At 34.9% G+C, this 15298-nt stretch overlaps 3 protein-coding genes across 3 annotated transcripts; 1 reads left to right on the top strand and 2 right to left on the bottom strand.

Moving 5' to 3' along the window:
* Window positions 1–324: 324 nt before the first annotated feature.
* On the bottom strand, window positions 325–6635 carry Pak3 (p21 (RAC1) activated kinase 3). Its single transcript, XM_066390548.1, has 7 exons — window positions 6315–6635; window positions 4229–4559; window positions 3928–4172; window positions 2313–2465; window positions 1977–2256; window positions 1460–1629; window positions 325–1311 (listed from the first exon to the last, which is right to left on the bottom strand). Exons 1-7 carry the CDS (start codon window positions 6379–6381, stop codon window positions 1109–1111), a joined length of 1449 nt encoding a protein of 482 aa, XP_066246645.1. The 5' UTR covers window positions 6382–6635; the 3' UTR covers window positions 325–1108.
* An 866-nt stretch (window positions 6636–7501) lies between these two features.
* Window positions 7502–8981, bottom strand: RpL10 (ribosomal protein L10). Its single transcript, XM_066390565.1, has 5 exons — window positions 8880–8981; window positions 8704–8735; window positions 8345–8503; window positions 8092–8238; window positions 7502–7970 (listed from the first exon to the last, which is right to left on the bottom strand). Exons 2-5 carry the CDS (start codon window positions 8724–8726, stop codon window positions 7637–7639), a joined length of 663 nt encoding a protein of 220 aa, XP_066246662.1. The 5' UTR covers window positions 8727–8735; window positions 8880–8981; the 3' UTR covers window positions 7502–7636.
* Window positions 8982–9266: 285 nt separating this feature from the next.
* Tsf2 (transferrin 2) lies at window positions 9267–14264 on the top strand. Its single transcript, XM_066390146.1, has 14 exons — window positions 9267–9423; window positions 10039–10347; window positions 10403–10545; window positions 10700–10994; window positions 11043–11220; window positions 11292–11516; window positions 11723–11873; window positions 11926–12090; window positions 12292–12379; window positions 12432–12599; window positions 12648–12870; window positions 13257–13444; window positions 13742–13913; window positions 13963–14264. The coding sequence occupies exons 1-14, from the start codon at window positions 9360–9362 to the stop codon at window positions 14189–14191; spliced, it is 2598 nt and encodes an 865-aa protein (XP_066246243.1). The 5' UTR covers window positions 9267–9359; the 3' UTR covers window positions 14192–14264.
* Window positions 14265–15298: the final 1034 nt, after the last annotated feature.

Here is a 15298-nt window from a genome sequence, read left to right as displayed (position 1 = left end):
CTCTTTATGGGGACTCTTACGATGTAGTTTCAAAACTTCTTTAAATAAATTTAAAATACTAACTATACATACCCCCCCCCCCCCCTCTTGACACAATTAATATGAAAAAACTTTCCTGTTTTTCACAAAGTATATTCCCTCTCTCTTATAACACATCTTCTAAATGAAAATTGCTATTAGAGCGGCATAAGGAAAAGACAAGCATAATAGACAATAATTTTATTAAAATACTTTTTGCACAAATTAATAATCAATAAAAACAAGTAAAATATCGCACACAAATACGGTCTTTCAGGCCACAAGAGCAAACATACAACATTGTAAAATTAATCACTCACACACCTTTTATTAAAAACACATATAAATCTATATACAAATCCATGAAACTTCATAAAAATTATTATTTAGAATATTGCAAATGCGTAACTTAATTCTCTTCGTTTCTCATTAATTTATCGACATCACGAAATGAATTAAATTTTAAAAGACCTAATTCTAACGGTAAAAACTTACGTTTTGGTACACTATGTTGCATAATGTAGAAAATCCCAAAAAAAAATGAATTCGAACTTGTCAAAATTTTAACTTCACCAATTTGTCAACTGAGGCAAATGCTGTCAGTTTCTACTACAAACAAATCCAAAGAAAAATATATGATTCCCTAACCTCTCGCGGGATTTTTTATAATCTGAAACATAGCACACGTGGTAAAATATCTCACAAAAATAGTGGTAGCGATTTGGTCAGTCTTTCATTAAGTAATAATTAAATACAACGTTTTGGACCCAATAAATGCTACAGGGTAAGCTATAAATTGCTATGGCTGCAAAAATGTTCCCGGATTTTTTTGCGAATATTTAACCTAAAGTTACCCTGTATATGTATTTCAAGACTGATAATGGCAACGATAATTAATATTGTCACATCACATATTATCATATTTGTAGAAAAAAATAGTGATCATTCTTGGACTTAAAACGAGATCATGACTAAAAAAACATGAAGTAGAAAAGTTATTTTAACGCTTAATAAAGTGAGTGTATTGGAAAATAGGCGTCACCGCCTGATTTTTTTAGATCAAAACTCAACTCAATAGATAGAGGACGGATTAGTTTTTATGAAGGATCCTCTTTGCTGCGCGTATTAGTGGTGTGAGGCTGCGCAGCTCCATTCGATTCCGCAAGAACTCGTGTTGCAGAAGCGTATCGGCGGTGGCTCTACTGTCCACGTCCACTTGTAGGCATTGGTCGATGAAGTCCTGAAGGAGGGCAGAGCAGAACTCCCAGCGAGTGATTTTCGGTCTACCATTGGCTGAAAGAAAAATATTTAAGGCCCAGCTGTATTGATTATTATTATATTGCATTAATCATATTGATTTAATGTGCAGTTAGGAACCTTTTCTGCTTGATGTTTTAGGATTCTCAGAAGTTAAAGATAATTAAAGTCAAATTGCACGTACCTGTAATCAAATACAAAGCTCTAATGGGAGGTTCTCTCAAGTAGGGCGGCTCTCCATCCAACATTTCCACAATCATAATACCCAAACTCCAAATGTCCACTTTCTTTCCATACTTCTGTCTCGTCACCACCTCGGGTGCCATCCAGTAGGGAGTGCCCACCATGGTTTCTCTGGAAAACCATTTAAACTTGGTGAAAAAACACGATTATATTATGATATACATTATGAAAAATTAATAAGATCCGAAATTTCAGAAATTCCTTTCCCGTACACTTGCGGTAAATCCACTTCATCGCACGATTTTAGAAAAATATTTGATTACGAAGTATAGCAGAGATAAATAGGTCTCTGAATTCCAACAATATAAGATAAAATTCTCATTAACTAATACACGACACTCCCAAAAAATGCCTACATAAAACAAAGGATTATTTCATCACAACAACCGGTTTTACAATGCCTTCCAATTTGTGCAATTTTCTAAAAATATACAATAGTGACCTCCTTTGGTATCTACCTTTGTTCGTTACCAATAACATTGGCACAAAAACCGAAATCCGTGACTTTCACGGTACCATCCATGCCCAGAAGCACGTTATCAGACTTAATGTCTCGATGAATGGTGCCCTGATTATGCAAGTAATGAACAGCCTGCAAAACTTCACAGCAGACCGCCGCGATCTGGCCCTCTTTCATCACAGTCTCGGTCACTACGTCGGTCAAGGGGCCGCCGTCCAGTAGCTCCATCACCACCCAAAGATGATCGTAATCTACCACAAAAGCGTCCAGGAAGTTTACTATAAAAGCCAATCGTTAAAATACGGATTTGAGTGGAATTTGGTTCAGTTAAAACCTAAGTTTTTATGCTGGAAATCTTTCATTATCTGAATCTCGCTGAGTAACAGGTCCTTCTTGGACTGCTTCGTCATGTCGATATCTTTTATGGCAACTAATTCTCCTGTTCTCTTATTGGTAGCGGCGAAAACCATGCCCGATGCTCCAGATCCTAGAAAATTTCCCACGTCTTTATCTTAAAAAATAATTCGCAATTCCTGGAAGGGTATTAATTGAAAATTATTGTCAAAACACAAATTATAAGTTTCAAATATTGTGCAATAACAGCACTTATTGTAATTTCCTTCTGTAACATTTCCTAGAACCTTTTCAAAGGGTTCCTCAGAAGATACCCTATGTGGACTGAAATGCTGAGACCCAATACATTACCTCCAACCAATTTAGGTCCACTTTAATTAATAACAAAAGTTCCTACAGTTTTTTCGCGTTTTACCTTATACCTACAGAATTTGAGGCGCGGAAAGTGTGAAAACATTCTCAAATATACTTATACTTATTCAATTAATCTTGCCAAAGACGAAGAAGTTCGAATAAAGTTTAAAATTGTCGCGAATTTTTAAAGTCCAATTTTCGAAATTCGAATTTGAGGCTATTTTTTGTCTTTTCTATTATACAGGGTGCCTCATATCCTCATGGATACTTTTCAGGGGGCGATAGTATTCTGCAAAATAATAAAAAAATACTGCTAGAACCATAGTCAACAACGCATGTGAAACTTTGCCACCCTGTATATAGAAAATGGTGTGTTTTTAACCATGGGTCTATTAGTATTTTTTATTATTTTGCAGAGTACTATTGGTTCCTGAAAAATCTCCATGATGATATGTTACACCCTTTAGATACCGCAATGAGTCTTGCGCCATCTTTATCCTCTTTGAAATCGCTGAAAAATTTTACATAGTAGGCGTTGCAACGCTTGATTTTCAACTGTTTTATTGATCATAATTATTGTCATTGGTGACATTTACAGTCTGTGTTTTGTTTCAATCGACTCAATTTCATGTGAAATCTAGTTTTCGGCAGTCAAAAGTACAAATCTGGAATGGAAATATGGAAAAAGAAATATTAAGAGTTTTTTACTGAAATCTGGGTAAATTTGTGTCATATTTATATCTATAACAAGTCGTGTGGTTTTAAAAAAATATGCCCCGGAAATGCAAAATACTGAATGTTTAACTGCAATTTGGAGTTTTTATTGAGAGTCTCAAGTTGAGAAGGTAATTTTTACTGGATTTTTTCAAAAAAATAAAAACTGCGTATTTTGACTTACGAGTTACGTGACTTCTACGCTGACACTTATGTTAAGCGCCGCGATTTGGAGAGAATGTAGATTATACAGGATTTTTTGTCACAAAATTCGCAGTCAACAACTTGAAAAATTAATATTCACGTTAATATTAGATTAATATGAACGCAAGCTCTATGCGAGGTTCGTGAAACTTGAACCAACCTGAAACCTATACTTTTTTACAAATAACGTCAAGTAGTAAATTTGCGCAATGCGAGTCACTAATAAATAACACAACTTAAGATACGTTGTGTTTTAATAAGAAAATCCAATAATCGACTAATAAGTCGATTATTGCAATACAAATTAGACATTCCCCACTGACCTAAATCTTTGAGAGTTTTCTCATAGAAGTCATAGGGATCTCCTGGATTGCAAATCTTTTTAATTTCCTTCATGTAGTCCTGGTCAGACAGGCCGGATCTCCGCCTGTACAAGTCATCCTCAGTAATACTAGGTTTTCGATATTCTATATCATCCGCCTCCAGAGTGAGATTTTCTATACTTTGCGCCAAGATTTTGGTTTGGAGTAAATTGTTCACGTCATTTTTTGGCACCACGTAGATCGATCTGTAGCAATCATCTTCATATATTACCTTCCATGGCCTACACTGAACTAAACTTACCGGAAATCCTCGTTCGACTTCTCCGACTCATCCGAAGATAAGTTAGAATCTTTGCTTTTGTGCGCGTCCCGTGACTGCATATACAAGTCCATTTCTTTGGACTCTTCGGCAATGTCACGTTCAGTGAAAATGTGCTTAATCTCCTGCCCGTGCTTTTTAACGGAAAAGTTGTAATATTGGAGTACTTTTTTGACCACCTCCGGGTTCTCTTTTTGTTCGTCCTTGGTGATCTGGGTGCCCATTTGGCGCAGCCACGAGATGGGCAGGCCCTGAAGTACCCCATCAGCGGTGACACTAACGTGAATGTCATGGTTCACGTTAGTGGGGGTGCCTGGTGAAAGATTTTTTCATAACTCAAAAAGTTTCATAATTGTCTTCATATGTTTTGGAGTGAAAAACTTTCAAAATTTTCCCAAATAATTACTGTTATTATGAGAGAAATATATAAAATTTAAAAATTTTTTTAACACCCTCATGGATTTGAACCCTTGTAAACAATGTATAGTAATGGGCAAAATATTCTCATTTTTTAATTTGTTACCCACTTAAAAGATATACAAAAAACTATAGATATCAGTCAAAATTATGCAGTAATTTCCAGTGAGAAGCTTCCTGTTAAAAAAAATGCATTGATCTACTATTACTGGTATCCATTGGTTTTAATTTGATCCATTTGTGAATTTTAAATCTGCCAGATAAGACTAGGTCTGACTATAATAATTGAAGACCCATTGTTATGATTTGAGAAATATGTGAATTTGGGGAAAAACATAAAAATGAAAAAATTTACTGAATTGGGAAACATTCCTTTGTACTATTCTCTCTGTGCACCTATTTTTATGATTATCTTAAGTGTATCATAGTTAGCCTCTTCAATGCATTTGTAATTTTTATTAATACATATTAATAATTATATTAATTTTGGATAATTCTAATTATTTAAAAAATTGTAGTAGGCAGACGTAATTGCAGGGAGGACTGCTGGATTGCCAACTTTCAATAGAAATTAGATTAGCAAATTCATTCATTCATTCATTCATTCATTCATTGATAATCCAATCATTGATAAATTAGTTTCAAAGGTTTCTATAAGTATTATTTTTCTCCCTAAGAGAGAATTTAAGAAAAACAAAATTCAAAAACAAACATTACACAAATTAAAAATATTCAAAACTTTTTCAATCCTAAAGCAGAATTTAAATGAACATTAAATTGTATATATTTGCTGTGAATTTAGCCAATCCCATATCTGTGATGACTAGAAAATCCCCATACATTCCTGTGAGTTTGTAGCACCACATATAGGATCATCATACATATAATTATGTATTATATATATCATATATTATATGTATTATATGAATACACATAAGGAATTTGCAAGGAAATTTGTGTATGTCAGATTACTGTTACTGACAGCAATGCATTTTATATCAATGTAAAATTTATGAGGGTCTGGTTTAGGTAAACCCATTAGCTTTGATGCAACAACTTGGTCCATGAGTAGTACTTAGCACAAATATTTTATCTACTATACAGTACACATGTATGCTACAAAATCTATGAGCAGATAAAAATGTTAAATAATTTTCAAATTTTAACATTCTATCTGAGAAAGGAAGAATTTCAGTGGATATGTTTATATAAACTGTTTCTCTTAGTTGAAGGTAAGAAATTACTAGCCAAATGTTTTATAACACTCTACATAGTTCTTAGATGCTGAAAATATGTCAGATTTGTCACTGGACAATCACAGGGCTGTTCCTATGAGTTATTTAAAAGTAAACTGATTCTAATTAGATTTAACTGAGGCTAAGAACAGCTTACAAGTGGGTTGACGCCTATTTTACTTTTGTCATATCTACAACTATCTTTGTAATACTTACTGATCTTTACAATTCTTTCAAAGAATAACCACTATGCAATTTCATGTACCACATGCCCCTTGTTATCATATCTGTAGGCAATATGGAATAGAACATGCAAATTAACAATTAGCCGAAATGAATCAATCTCATAACATAACTTAAGGAAATATGTAGGTAAATTGAAAGTTTTATGCCTGACTATATACATTAGGACTTACCTATAATAGTGGCAATTCGCTCTTCTTCCCTGGGCTTTTTCCTCTTAAATATATTAACAAAACTCATCTTGCCAACGGCTAGGATGTAAGGATAGGGAACTGAACGTAATTTTCCTTGCACAGGAGCTTTTTAGGATCAATTAGTGCATAGAGAAAGCGATCGAATAACCATTTGGAATAGAGTAATAATCACTTTAAAACACATTACCTATTAGACATCGCGAAACTTTGTAAGGAACGAAAAAAAATCATAAGAATGGGAAAATGAAGGTAAAATTCAAAAGATGACACACACCCTTTTGTGTGTTTTCCTGATTTGATATTTGTCAGGTTGACAGAGAACTGTGACGTAAAGTTTCAACTATAAGTCATCGGCGAAAGAGGGTTCCGTAACATGGTTACAGGTTCGGATTTAGATAGTTCTGAAAACTAAAAGTTAATTCAGGCTCCCTCATCGGTGCGTTAATATTGTAGAATTTAGAGAAAAAATTATCAGAAATTTTTTTGGCAATTATGAATACAGCTTCTCTTCGGGAGATTCTCCACAATATATAAATAAGGCGGTCAGATGGCTTGGAGAGGAAGGTGCAGGTATCCCTCAATGATTAAACGATACTGTATCAATATCCTTAACTTAAAAATACCCATACTTTATAAACTAAGAAAAAATATGAAGTATTATAATCTTATAATTCTTCCACAATCGATTCAGTTAAATTTTACAACTCTTGCGATGTTTTGAGATGTTATTAGTGAAAATTTTGCACATATTGTTAAGACAAGTGGTTGACATATTTTAAAAAATGGTCTATCGCGGCGCTACTTTAACACGTGATGTATCGCTTCTTTTTAGGCACATATAACAGTGAGTTATTTTAGTGAGGTGAAAATATAATAAGAATGAAGCAATTGTAATAAACGTATTAACGTATTTAGTAGTGAAATGGTGACTTATTGGCGAATTGTATGTTTGCGGAGATCGCACCAAAATCTCTATAGGTTTTTTTCTGGAGCTTTGCTTCCTAATATCGCCTCAAACTTCTTGTGACCACTAACTATATCCTGTTAACTGCACATATTGTTCGCTAAATTTAAGAACTTTCTGATTCTCTATATTTGTTTGCACATTGCTTTCAACCAACCCATTAAAGTTTTCTCCTTTTCTTTAAATAGGCATTCTACATTCCTAACTTTTCGATGAGACAACATATATTAAAATATTAAAATTCAACAAATAAAATCACTAAAAATGAGAATAAAACCGCACTTTATTCGTCAACATTATTGTTGCCTAAAAAGTGTTGCTTTTAATAAAGCAACACTCATTGGGCAGAAAGAAGTTCCTCCTGAACCTTCTTCCAGTTATTCAAAGGCCCGTGTTCAGGCCTGTATTGGACATTGCAACCGTCATGGGCGAGACGTCCCTGACTTTTCAAATCTTCATATACGTCTCTCTCATATTTTGTGAAGCCGAATTTCTTAGAGACATAGATTTTCTGACGTCCAGGGAACTTGAACTTAGCACGACGTAAAGCCTCGATGACTTGAGCCTTAAAACGGTCAGTGGAACGCACACTCATAATTGGTTGGCCAATACGGACACGCGCCACTGTACCTTGGGGTTTACCAAAAGCACCTCTCATACCTGTTTGGAGCCTGAAAAAAAAATTTGATAATCAGCATATTTAAAAAAATTCAGGAATCAATTAAAATACTGAAGGGTTATCCACAAAAAAGTCCTCTGCAAGCTAATTATTCCATTAATTTCTCATCTCACCTATCAGCTCCAGCACATGACAACATCTTGTTGATTCTAATGACATGGAACGGATGTAGCCGCATACGAATGTGGAACTGGTCCTTGCCACAATTTTTCACTAGGTATTTGTTGCAGCAGATACGGCCTGCTTCCAGGGCTTCTGAACTGTGAAAAAAAAAACATTTTTAGGCTTCAAAGTCAATTTTTGCATGAACTGTAAAGCAGTAGTTGGAATTTAAAAAAATATGTTAAATTCGTTTAAGTTACTTACCTGAGTTGTTCATATTCATCAGACACCAAGTGGACACACAGGGGGAAATCATCTACTGAGGCTTTCTTTTTACCTAAATCGAAGATACGAATTTTAGGATCAGGGACACCACGGCAGAAACGTGACTTTGGGTATGGTTTGTTCTTGCAATACCGATAACTGAAATAATAAAACAACGATTAGTAAATGTTAGTGTTTTTTTAATTGCAAGTCATTTTGATATGGGTATTTTAAGGCAAATGGTATGCTATTATTAAAAGCTTAAAAGTTAGAGGTTCTTTCTAAAAAATTTAAAGAGTGAAAACTATAAAATTTTTCCAAAAAGAAAAAACTAGGAAAATTGTTACTAATCGCCTTACCATCTTGCGGGACGGCGCCCCATCTTTGACGCCTGAAATGAAACAAAACAAACCACTTTAATACCTTAATATTATCAAATATTGATTCTAGTTATTTTTAACTACGTATTTTTTTCCGGTATATTTTGATATTATTTAAGATGATCTAGAATTTATTAAATTTATTTAATACAAACCTCGTAGTTTTCTATACGACAACACAAAGAAAAGGAGAAGGTTTAGATTCCGTTTTAATGCTGAACGTCAACGTCAACGTACCGTCATTAGCATTGTTGCCGTAACGCGATAACAGGATTGTCTGGGAACGTTTCGACCTCGAATAGGAATTGAAATGTTAAATTAATAAGAAGTAGGATGAAGTCAATTTTTTCTTGGATTTTTGAACTGAAACTGCAAATGTTTCATTAAATTTATTTGAAAGTTATTAAAAAACCAGCGAAAATAAAATGGATAAATTAAATCTTTTGAGTTAGTAATCCAGCATTGCCACATTTCTAGACATATTGGAATCATTTCGTCAAACTTGTCATCCAACATGATGCAAACTGAAAATCCAACCTCACACTAAACAAGATGTCAACATCAACAATTTTCAGTTGAATTTTGTATTTTTAAATCATAGTTTTGTTATGTTAAATTATTAGAATATAATAATAATGCATAACAAAATGCTGTGTTACCGTATAATACTCCTATTTTGTTTATTTGAGGCTTTGCCAGGTATGTTCTTCTCATAACATTATACTATACAGGTGGGCCTATTTCAGTCCCAATAATTATCGTAAAATTATTTTAATTATAAGATAATTGCCATTTTTGACTGCGATTAGTATCCACAGTGTGTTAATTAATTCATTGTAAACTTAATTACTTATTGAATTGAAAACTTAACTTGGTTTATTAGTTGTTTTTGTTAGCAGACTACCACACCCTACTTGCTGTTTTGTTTGTGTTAGTATAAAGAGGTTGTAGAAAAAAATGTCCTCTTTTGGCTACATGTAAAACAAGTCAAATTATGAACCTGATTGAAAATTATTTAAGAGTGCTGCTTTAGGGAGATAAAGCCCTATTAACTATGAGCCCCAAAACAACTTTTCTAAACCTATTTTTGTGTATATTATTTCACAATTTAGGCTTCAAAATTCAGAAGTGGACAAGAAAAGTTTATCTCTTTTAAGTGGGCACTTTTAGAAAATGTTTAAATAAGGCATTTTTTATAATTTTAATTGTTCTACTTGTAGCCAAACAGCGATCATTTCTTTCTGAAGCATCATGTAGACTCTGTTATCAAAACTCTTTATTTCTTTTTGGTTTACTTAACACTCTATTACTCAGCTCAAAACTACTGGAAAGTAAAACAAATTGAAGACAAACAACCACCCAAAGAACTGAAAATAATCTGGTGCACAATAAATGTCAATGAAACAAAAAAATGTGAAGGCCTGCTTCAAGCAAATGAAAGGGATCAGATCCGAGTGGGCTATGAAACCATCAAAATTGAGTGCTTGCAGGCCTCAAACAAGGATGAATGTATGAGTCTTTTGGATGAAGAGAAAGCAACAATGACAACCTTGGATGCAGGACAGGCTTTTGTGGGAGGTCGCTATCACAGTTTAGTACCTATTGCTCAGGAGGTTTTAGAGGGTATCTCAAATTATATTTATTTGTTTGCTGTTGTCCTAGATGTGTGCTTATTTAGGGGGGTTCACCCATTACTATGCCGTAGCTGTGGTGAAAACTGGGGGCTTGAGTGATGTGGTTTCACTGAGGGATTTAAAAGGGAAAAGGGCTTGTTTTGCTGGGGTTGAAACTTATGCTGGGTGGATGCTTCCAGTTAGCACTGTAAGTCATAAAAATAGTTGTGAAAAATGTGCATTCACAAAAGCACTGTTGTTACTTGTAATATTCGAAAAAATATAAAAAAATATAAAAAGCTGTAACATGTTCCATCATGTAACTAACAAGTAACTATGAATTAAAATTATCTTTCAATTAGTTAATGAAAGAGGGTATTATGGACATCATTGACTGCAACAATCACGTGAAAACTGCCAGTAATTTCTTTGGACCTTCCTGTGCTGTCAACTGCCTAACAGACAAATATAATCCAATTGGAGACAATTCTGACAAGCTATGTCGTTTATGTGTGGGTTCCATTCCCGGTAAATGGTGCACTGACGCGGACCCTTATGCAAGCTATAATGGGGCCTTCAGATGTTTATTGCAAACAGGGGAAATTGCCTTTATTCGGCACACAACTGTACCTGATTTACTGAGAACTAGGGAATTTGGTAAGTTATTGGAGAGTTGCTTTTGATTATTAATATAGGGGTATGCAGGGGGAATCCAAGAGCAGCAATTTGAGCTACTTTGTAAGGATGGCAGCAGAAGGCCTTTAAATGATTATCAGGGGTGTCATTGGGGCCAAGTGCCTTCTGATGCTGTTGTTGTTTCTTCAGCAGTACCTTTTGATATAAGGGATAAGTATCAGCAGTTTTTGATGTCCTTTGCTGAGAGGTGAGAAATAGTTCCCCTAAGACTATTCTTTGTATTTTTTGTCTTTTCTTAATATCCTAATTTTCTTCAAGATACTCAAAATACGGCCATCGCCAACCGGATCCCAATCAACGCGGACCTAACTATGAAAACTTTGGTAATCACCTTGACACTAACCAGGACCAGTTTAACCGCGACCGACCTCTTTACAACCGGTATGATGACCAACAAAATTACCCTGATCGCCAATACAACCAATACAACACCAGAACACTGCAAAGAAATCGAAGACAGCAGGATCAGTGGGATCAAAACAGGTAGGTAATGCAATGATTCAGTGTATCATTTTCCACTAATGCAAGAACAATTTCAAAGCTTTGAAACTCAATTTGATTACTTTGAACCTTATTAGTCCCTATGATAATGTTACACTAATATATCGATTTTCGTCTTTCAGGGAGACTCAATATATTATAGATAATCTTAAAGGGATATTTCTCTTATAAAAAAGTATTGTTTTTAGGTACAACAGACCTGATTATAGTACAACAAGTAATAATAATGATGCCCATGACAGGAACCACACTTCTCTCGGGGATTTCAACTATTACGAGTACTTTGATCTGTTTGAGTCTTCCCCGCGATATGGAGATCATGGAAACTTGCTATTTCAGGTATAAGTCTTTCCTTTAAGGAAGGAAAAACGATAAATTTAAATTCCAACAGGACTCGACTACCGGAATAGCTGTTGTTCCTGAGCAACTCCAAACCTATGAAGCCTTCTTGGGTGAATCTCACCAGAACATAATGGAGGTGCGCCGTTGTCCTGTCAATAAAATGACGCTGTGCGTCACTTCCGACGAGGAGAAGAACAAATGCGTTAAAATGAGGGTAGGAAATCCCTTTTAGCATACCCCTCACTTTTGGGAAATTGAGTCACGAATTGCGTTACCAAGATATTCTTATTTTATATTAAAATCAGTGATACAATGTGTTAATAATAACAGAAACTAAGTTTCACATTTCACACAATGAAATTTTACAAAATCGGAATAAGGTTAAACGAAATAGTGAGATTTAAATAAATTTCAGACGGCGCTCGAAGCCCAATTACTGAAGCCCCATCTAGACTGTTACAAGGGCCATTCGCAGATTCACTGTATGCAGGCAATTAGACAGGGTAAGTATGAACAGGCCCTAAACCTATCCTGTCTCTATCTTTTCCTATATAGGAACAGCCGATGTTGCCGTTTTAGACGCCAGCGATGTTTATACTGCAGGTTTAAACTACGAATTGATCCCGTTTATAAGCGAAGTTTACAATTTGGAAGACGCGGATTATTACGTGGTGGCGGTGGCCAAAGAGTCCGACCCTGATACCGAGCTTACATATTTAAGAAGTAAACTTTATGTTACCAGATAAATATCAATTTAACCGAGATTTTTAGCCAAGAATACGTGTCATGGGGGCATAAATACAGCAGCGGGTTGGGTATATCCGTTGGCGTTTTTGATTAGTAATAGTTGGATCAGGCCATATGGATGCAACAGCATTAGAGCAGCCGCTGAGTATTTCACAAAAAGCTGCGTTCCCGGAGCCATTAGTACCGAATACAATACGGGAGTTCCCTATGATAATATGTGTGATTTGTGTCATGGGGCCAGTTCCAGGTAAAAAAATCAGTTCTATACATTTTACAATTGACCTTAAAATAAGCTTTAAAGATGTCATAAAAGTAATTTTTATTTGATGTATGCAAAATTTGAAATAATTGACAGGCATATTGCACGTTACTTGATGTGCATCACTATGATATTTTTTTAAAGAAAAGGACAAGGATAAAGACGAACGACAAGGAAGCTTTGGATTTGTCTGGAAATTTATTAACACACTTAAAATTTTTTCTCACCTCACATAAAAAATTAAAGGCTGTAAAACTCTAATTTTATTTGTGTAAAAAAGAGGCTGTAAAGAAATAAAATCTAATTTTTCCAAAAATCCGTCAGTAGTTTAGTAAAAAAGTGTTCAATTTTGAAGATCCAGTTTTACTTACCAGGTATTGTCGTCGCGACGCCTCCGAAGATTATTATGGCCATACAGGTGCCTTCAGATGTCTGGTGGAGGGAGGAGGACACGTGGCTTTTGTAAAGCACACCACGGTGTTTGAAAACACCGGAGGTAAGAAACGAGAGTGGTGGGTTCGGGACAATCTCTTAGAAGACTTCGAGCTCTTATGTCCAGATGGTAAGAAATGTCCTTTTCTGTTACTTGTTCTTTTTCTCAAAACGAACGATGATTGGCTCCGTGTGCCAAACAGTCGAACTCGAATTAAGGGGGAGATTGAAACACATTTTTTCTTATCCTTATATATGGAACCTTTATATCTGTGAGCAACAAATTGTTACAAAAATTTCCTATAGAAAATTTGTTTTTATTTCTATTTGCGGGATAAAAAGTTGCTTAGGCTAGTGTCGGGCATTAATCCATGGAAGGAAAAGTAACACTTTCCTCCTTTGTAGCGTAAATATATAATTATTTCAGGCACAAGAGCGGAAGTGAATGAGTACAAAAAATGTAACTTGGGGAAGGTCAAAGCCAACGCTGTAGTGACCAGAGGTGATTATGCCTACAATGAGACCCAAATCGACGCTTACGTCAATTTATTCATGTATGCTCAAACGTTTTATGGAAGAAAAACCGTAAACGAATTTAGGTAATTCTCGAAACTTCTCAAATCTACAGAAACATCAACGTAATGTTAGTTTTAGTATGTTTACTTCGGAGCCCCCGCATGCGGATTTGATCTTCCAGGACGCCACTACTCAACTGAAGGTGATCCCCCCGAGTAAACGATACTACTCATCGTATTTGGGCCCCAATTTCATGAGGGCTCGCCGCGTTGTCGATTGTCACGCTGGAGGTCCTTCCAATGTTGCTGCGATGGTGTTAACATTATTTAGTTGCTTTTTAGCCATTTTGATTGGCCATTGAGTAAAGATCGGTTCCGATATTTTAAAGCGGTTGTACCTACAATAATTTCAAATGGAATCTCCTAGTTATTTAATTTCAGAATTTTTTACATCGCCATTGCTTGTGTAAGTATAAACTTTGAGACTGAAATATTTGTAAAAACAATAGGACATTCTTAAATGTGAGTTATTCCAACCTATAAAAGTCTCCGTCCTGCGAAAAGCAGCACGTACTTCCATAATATGCTAAACATTTTTTGATAAACTTGGTTTGAAAAAGGGTGAATGAGTGACATTACTCGTACTCGATACAACATGTGATTCTTTTACGTTAAAAATAACCATTTTCATTGACCATATTGTCAAGCACCAAATTTGCGAAACTAATAAGAATATTTAACGAGTTGGTTAGTCATACTTTATATTCAGAAAAGCTATAATTTGTATTCATTTTATTTCTTCAAAGCGTTGTCTTTGCTATTTTGAACTAACAGATTATACAAAAGCCTTGTACATTTTGCCGATATCGAGTGGTGCGTGAAACGAGGAATGTAAGATTTATCGAAGGTGTATTAACCGAATATATTAGGTATGTAATATAGTGATATAATTTACTACATTATCTCATTTATCGTATTGATAAGAGTCAACAAACAAGGTCATTTTAGATTTTTTCTCAATTTGATGAATGAAACTTTTCGTCATTTGTTCCATCTTCAAGCGCCCCTTTTGCATTAATTTCATTTCCTTAAAGTAAATACGGTTTTTCTTAGCAATACATTGAGTAATTAGTCGTACGTATAATAGGAAATATTTTTATATCAGTCCTATATTTGAGTTGAGGCATTTCGTGAAAATATTAACATTGGTAGGCGCATGCATGCGTGGTGTGGTGCTGCTTCCTTGCCCGAATCCGATTGTGCAATTAGTAGTACTATCCATTAATTGTAGGTAGTTAACAGGAATAATATAATTGTAGTGTCAAGCAGATATGAATTAAACTAAGGCTATAAGTGTTATTATTGATGAAACAAAGTGCACTTAGTAAACGTAGTCCGTCCACGATGTGTTTGATATAATTACTGTACAATAGTATCTTTTTTCGCAAAAACTATTTTTTATGACTTTT

Source organism: Euwallacea similis, chromosome 5 (genome assembly GCF_039881205.1).
Source record: "Euwallacea similis isolate ESF13 chromosome 5, ESF131.1, whole genome shotgun sequence".
Classification (NCBI taxonomy): Eukaryota; Metazoa; Arthropoda; class Insecta; order Coleoptera; family Curculionidae; genus Euwallacea; species Euwallacea similis.
Note: the sequence above shows the minus strand (reverse complement) of the source record. Positions and strands in the feature narration are given on the sequence as shown.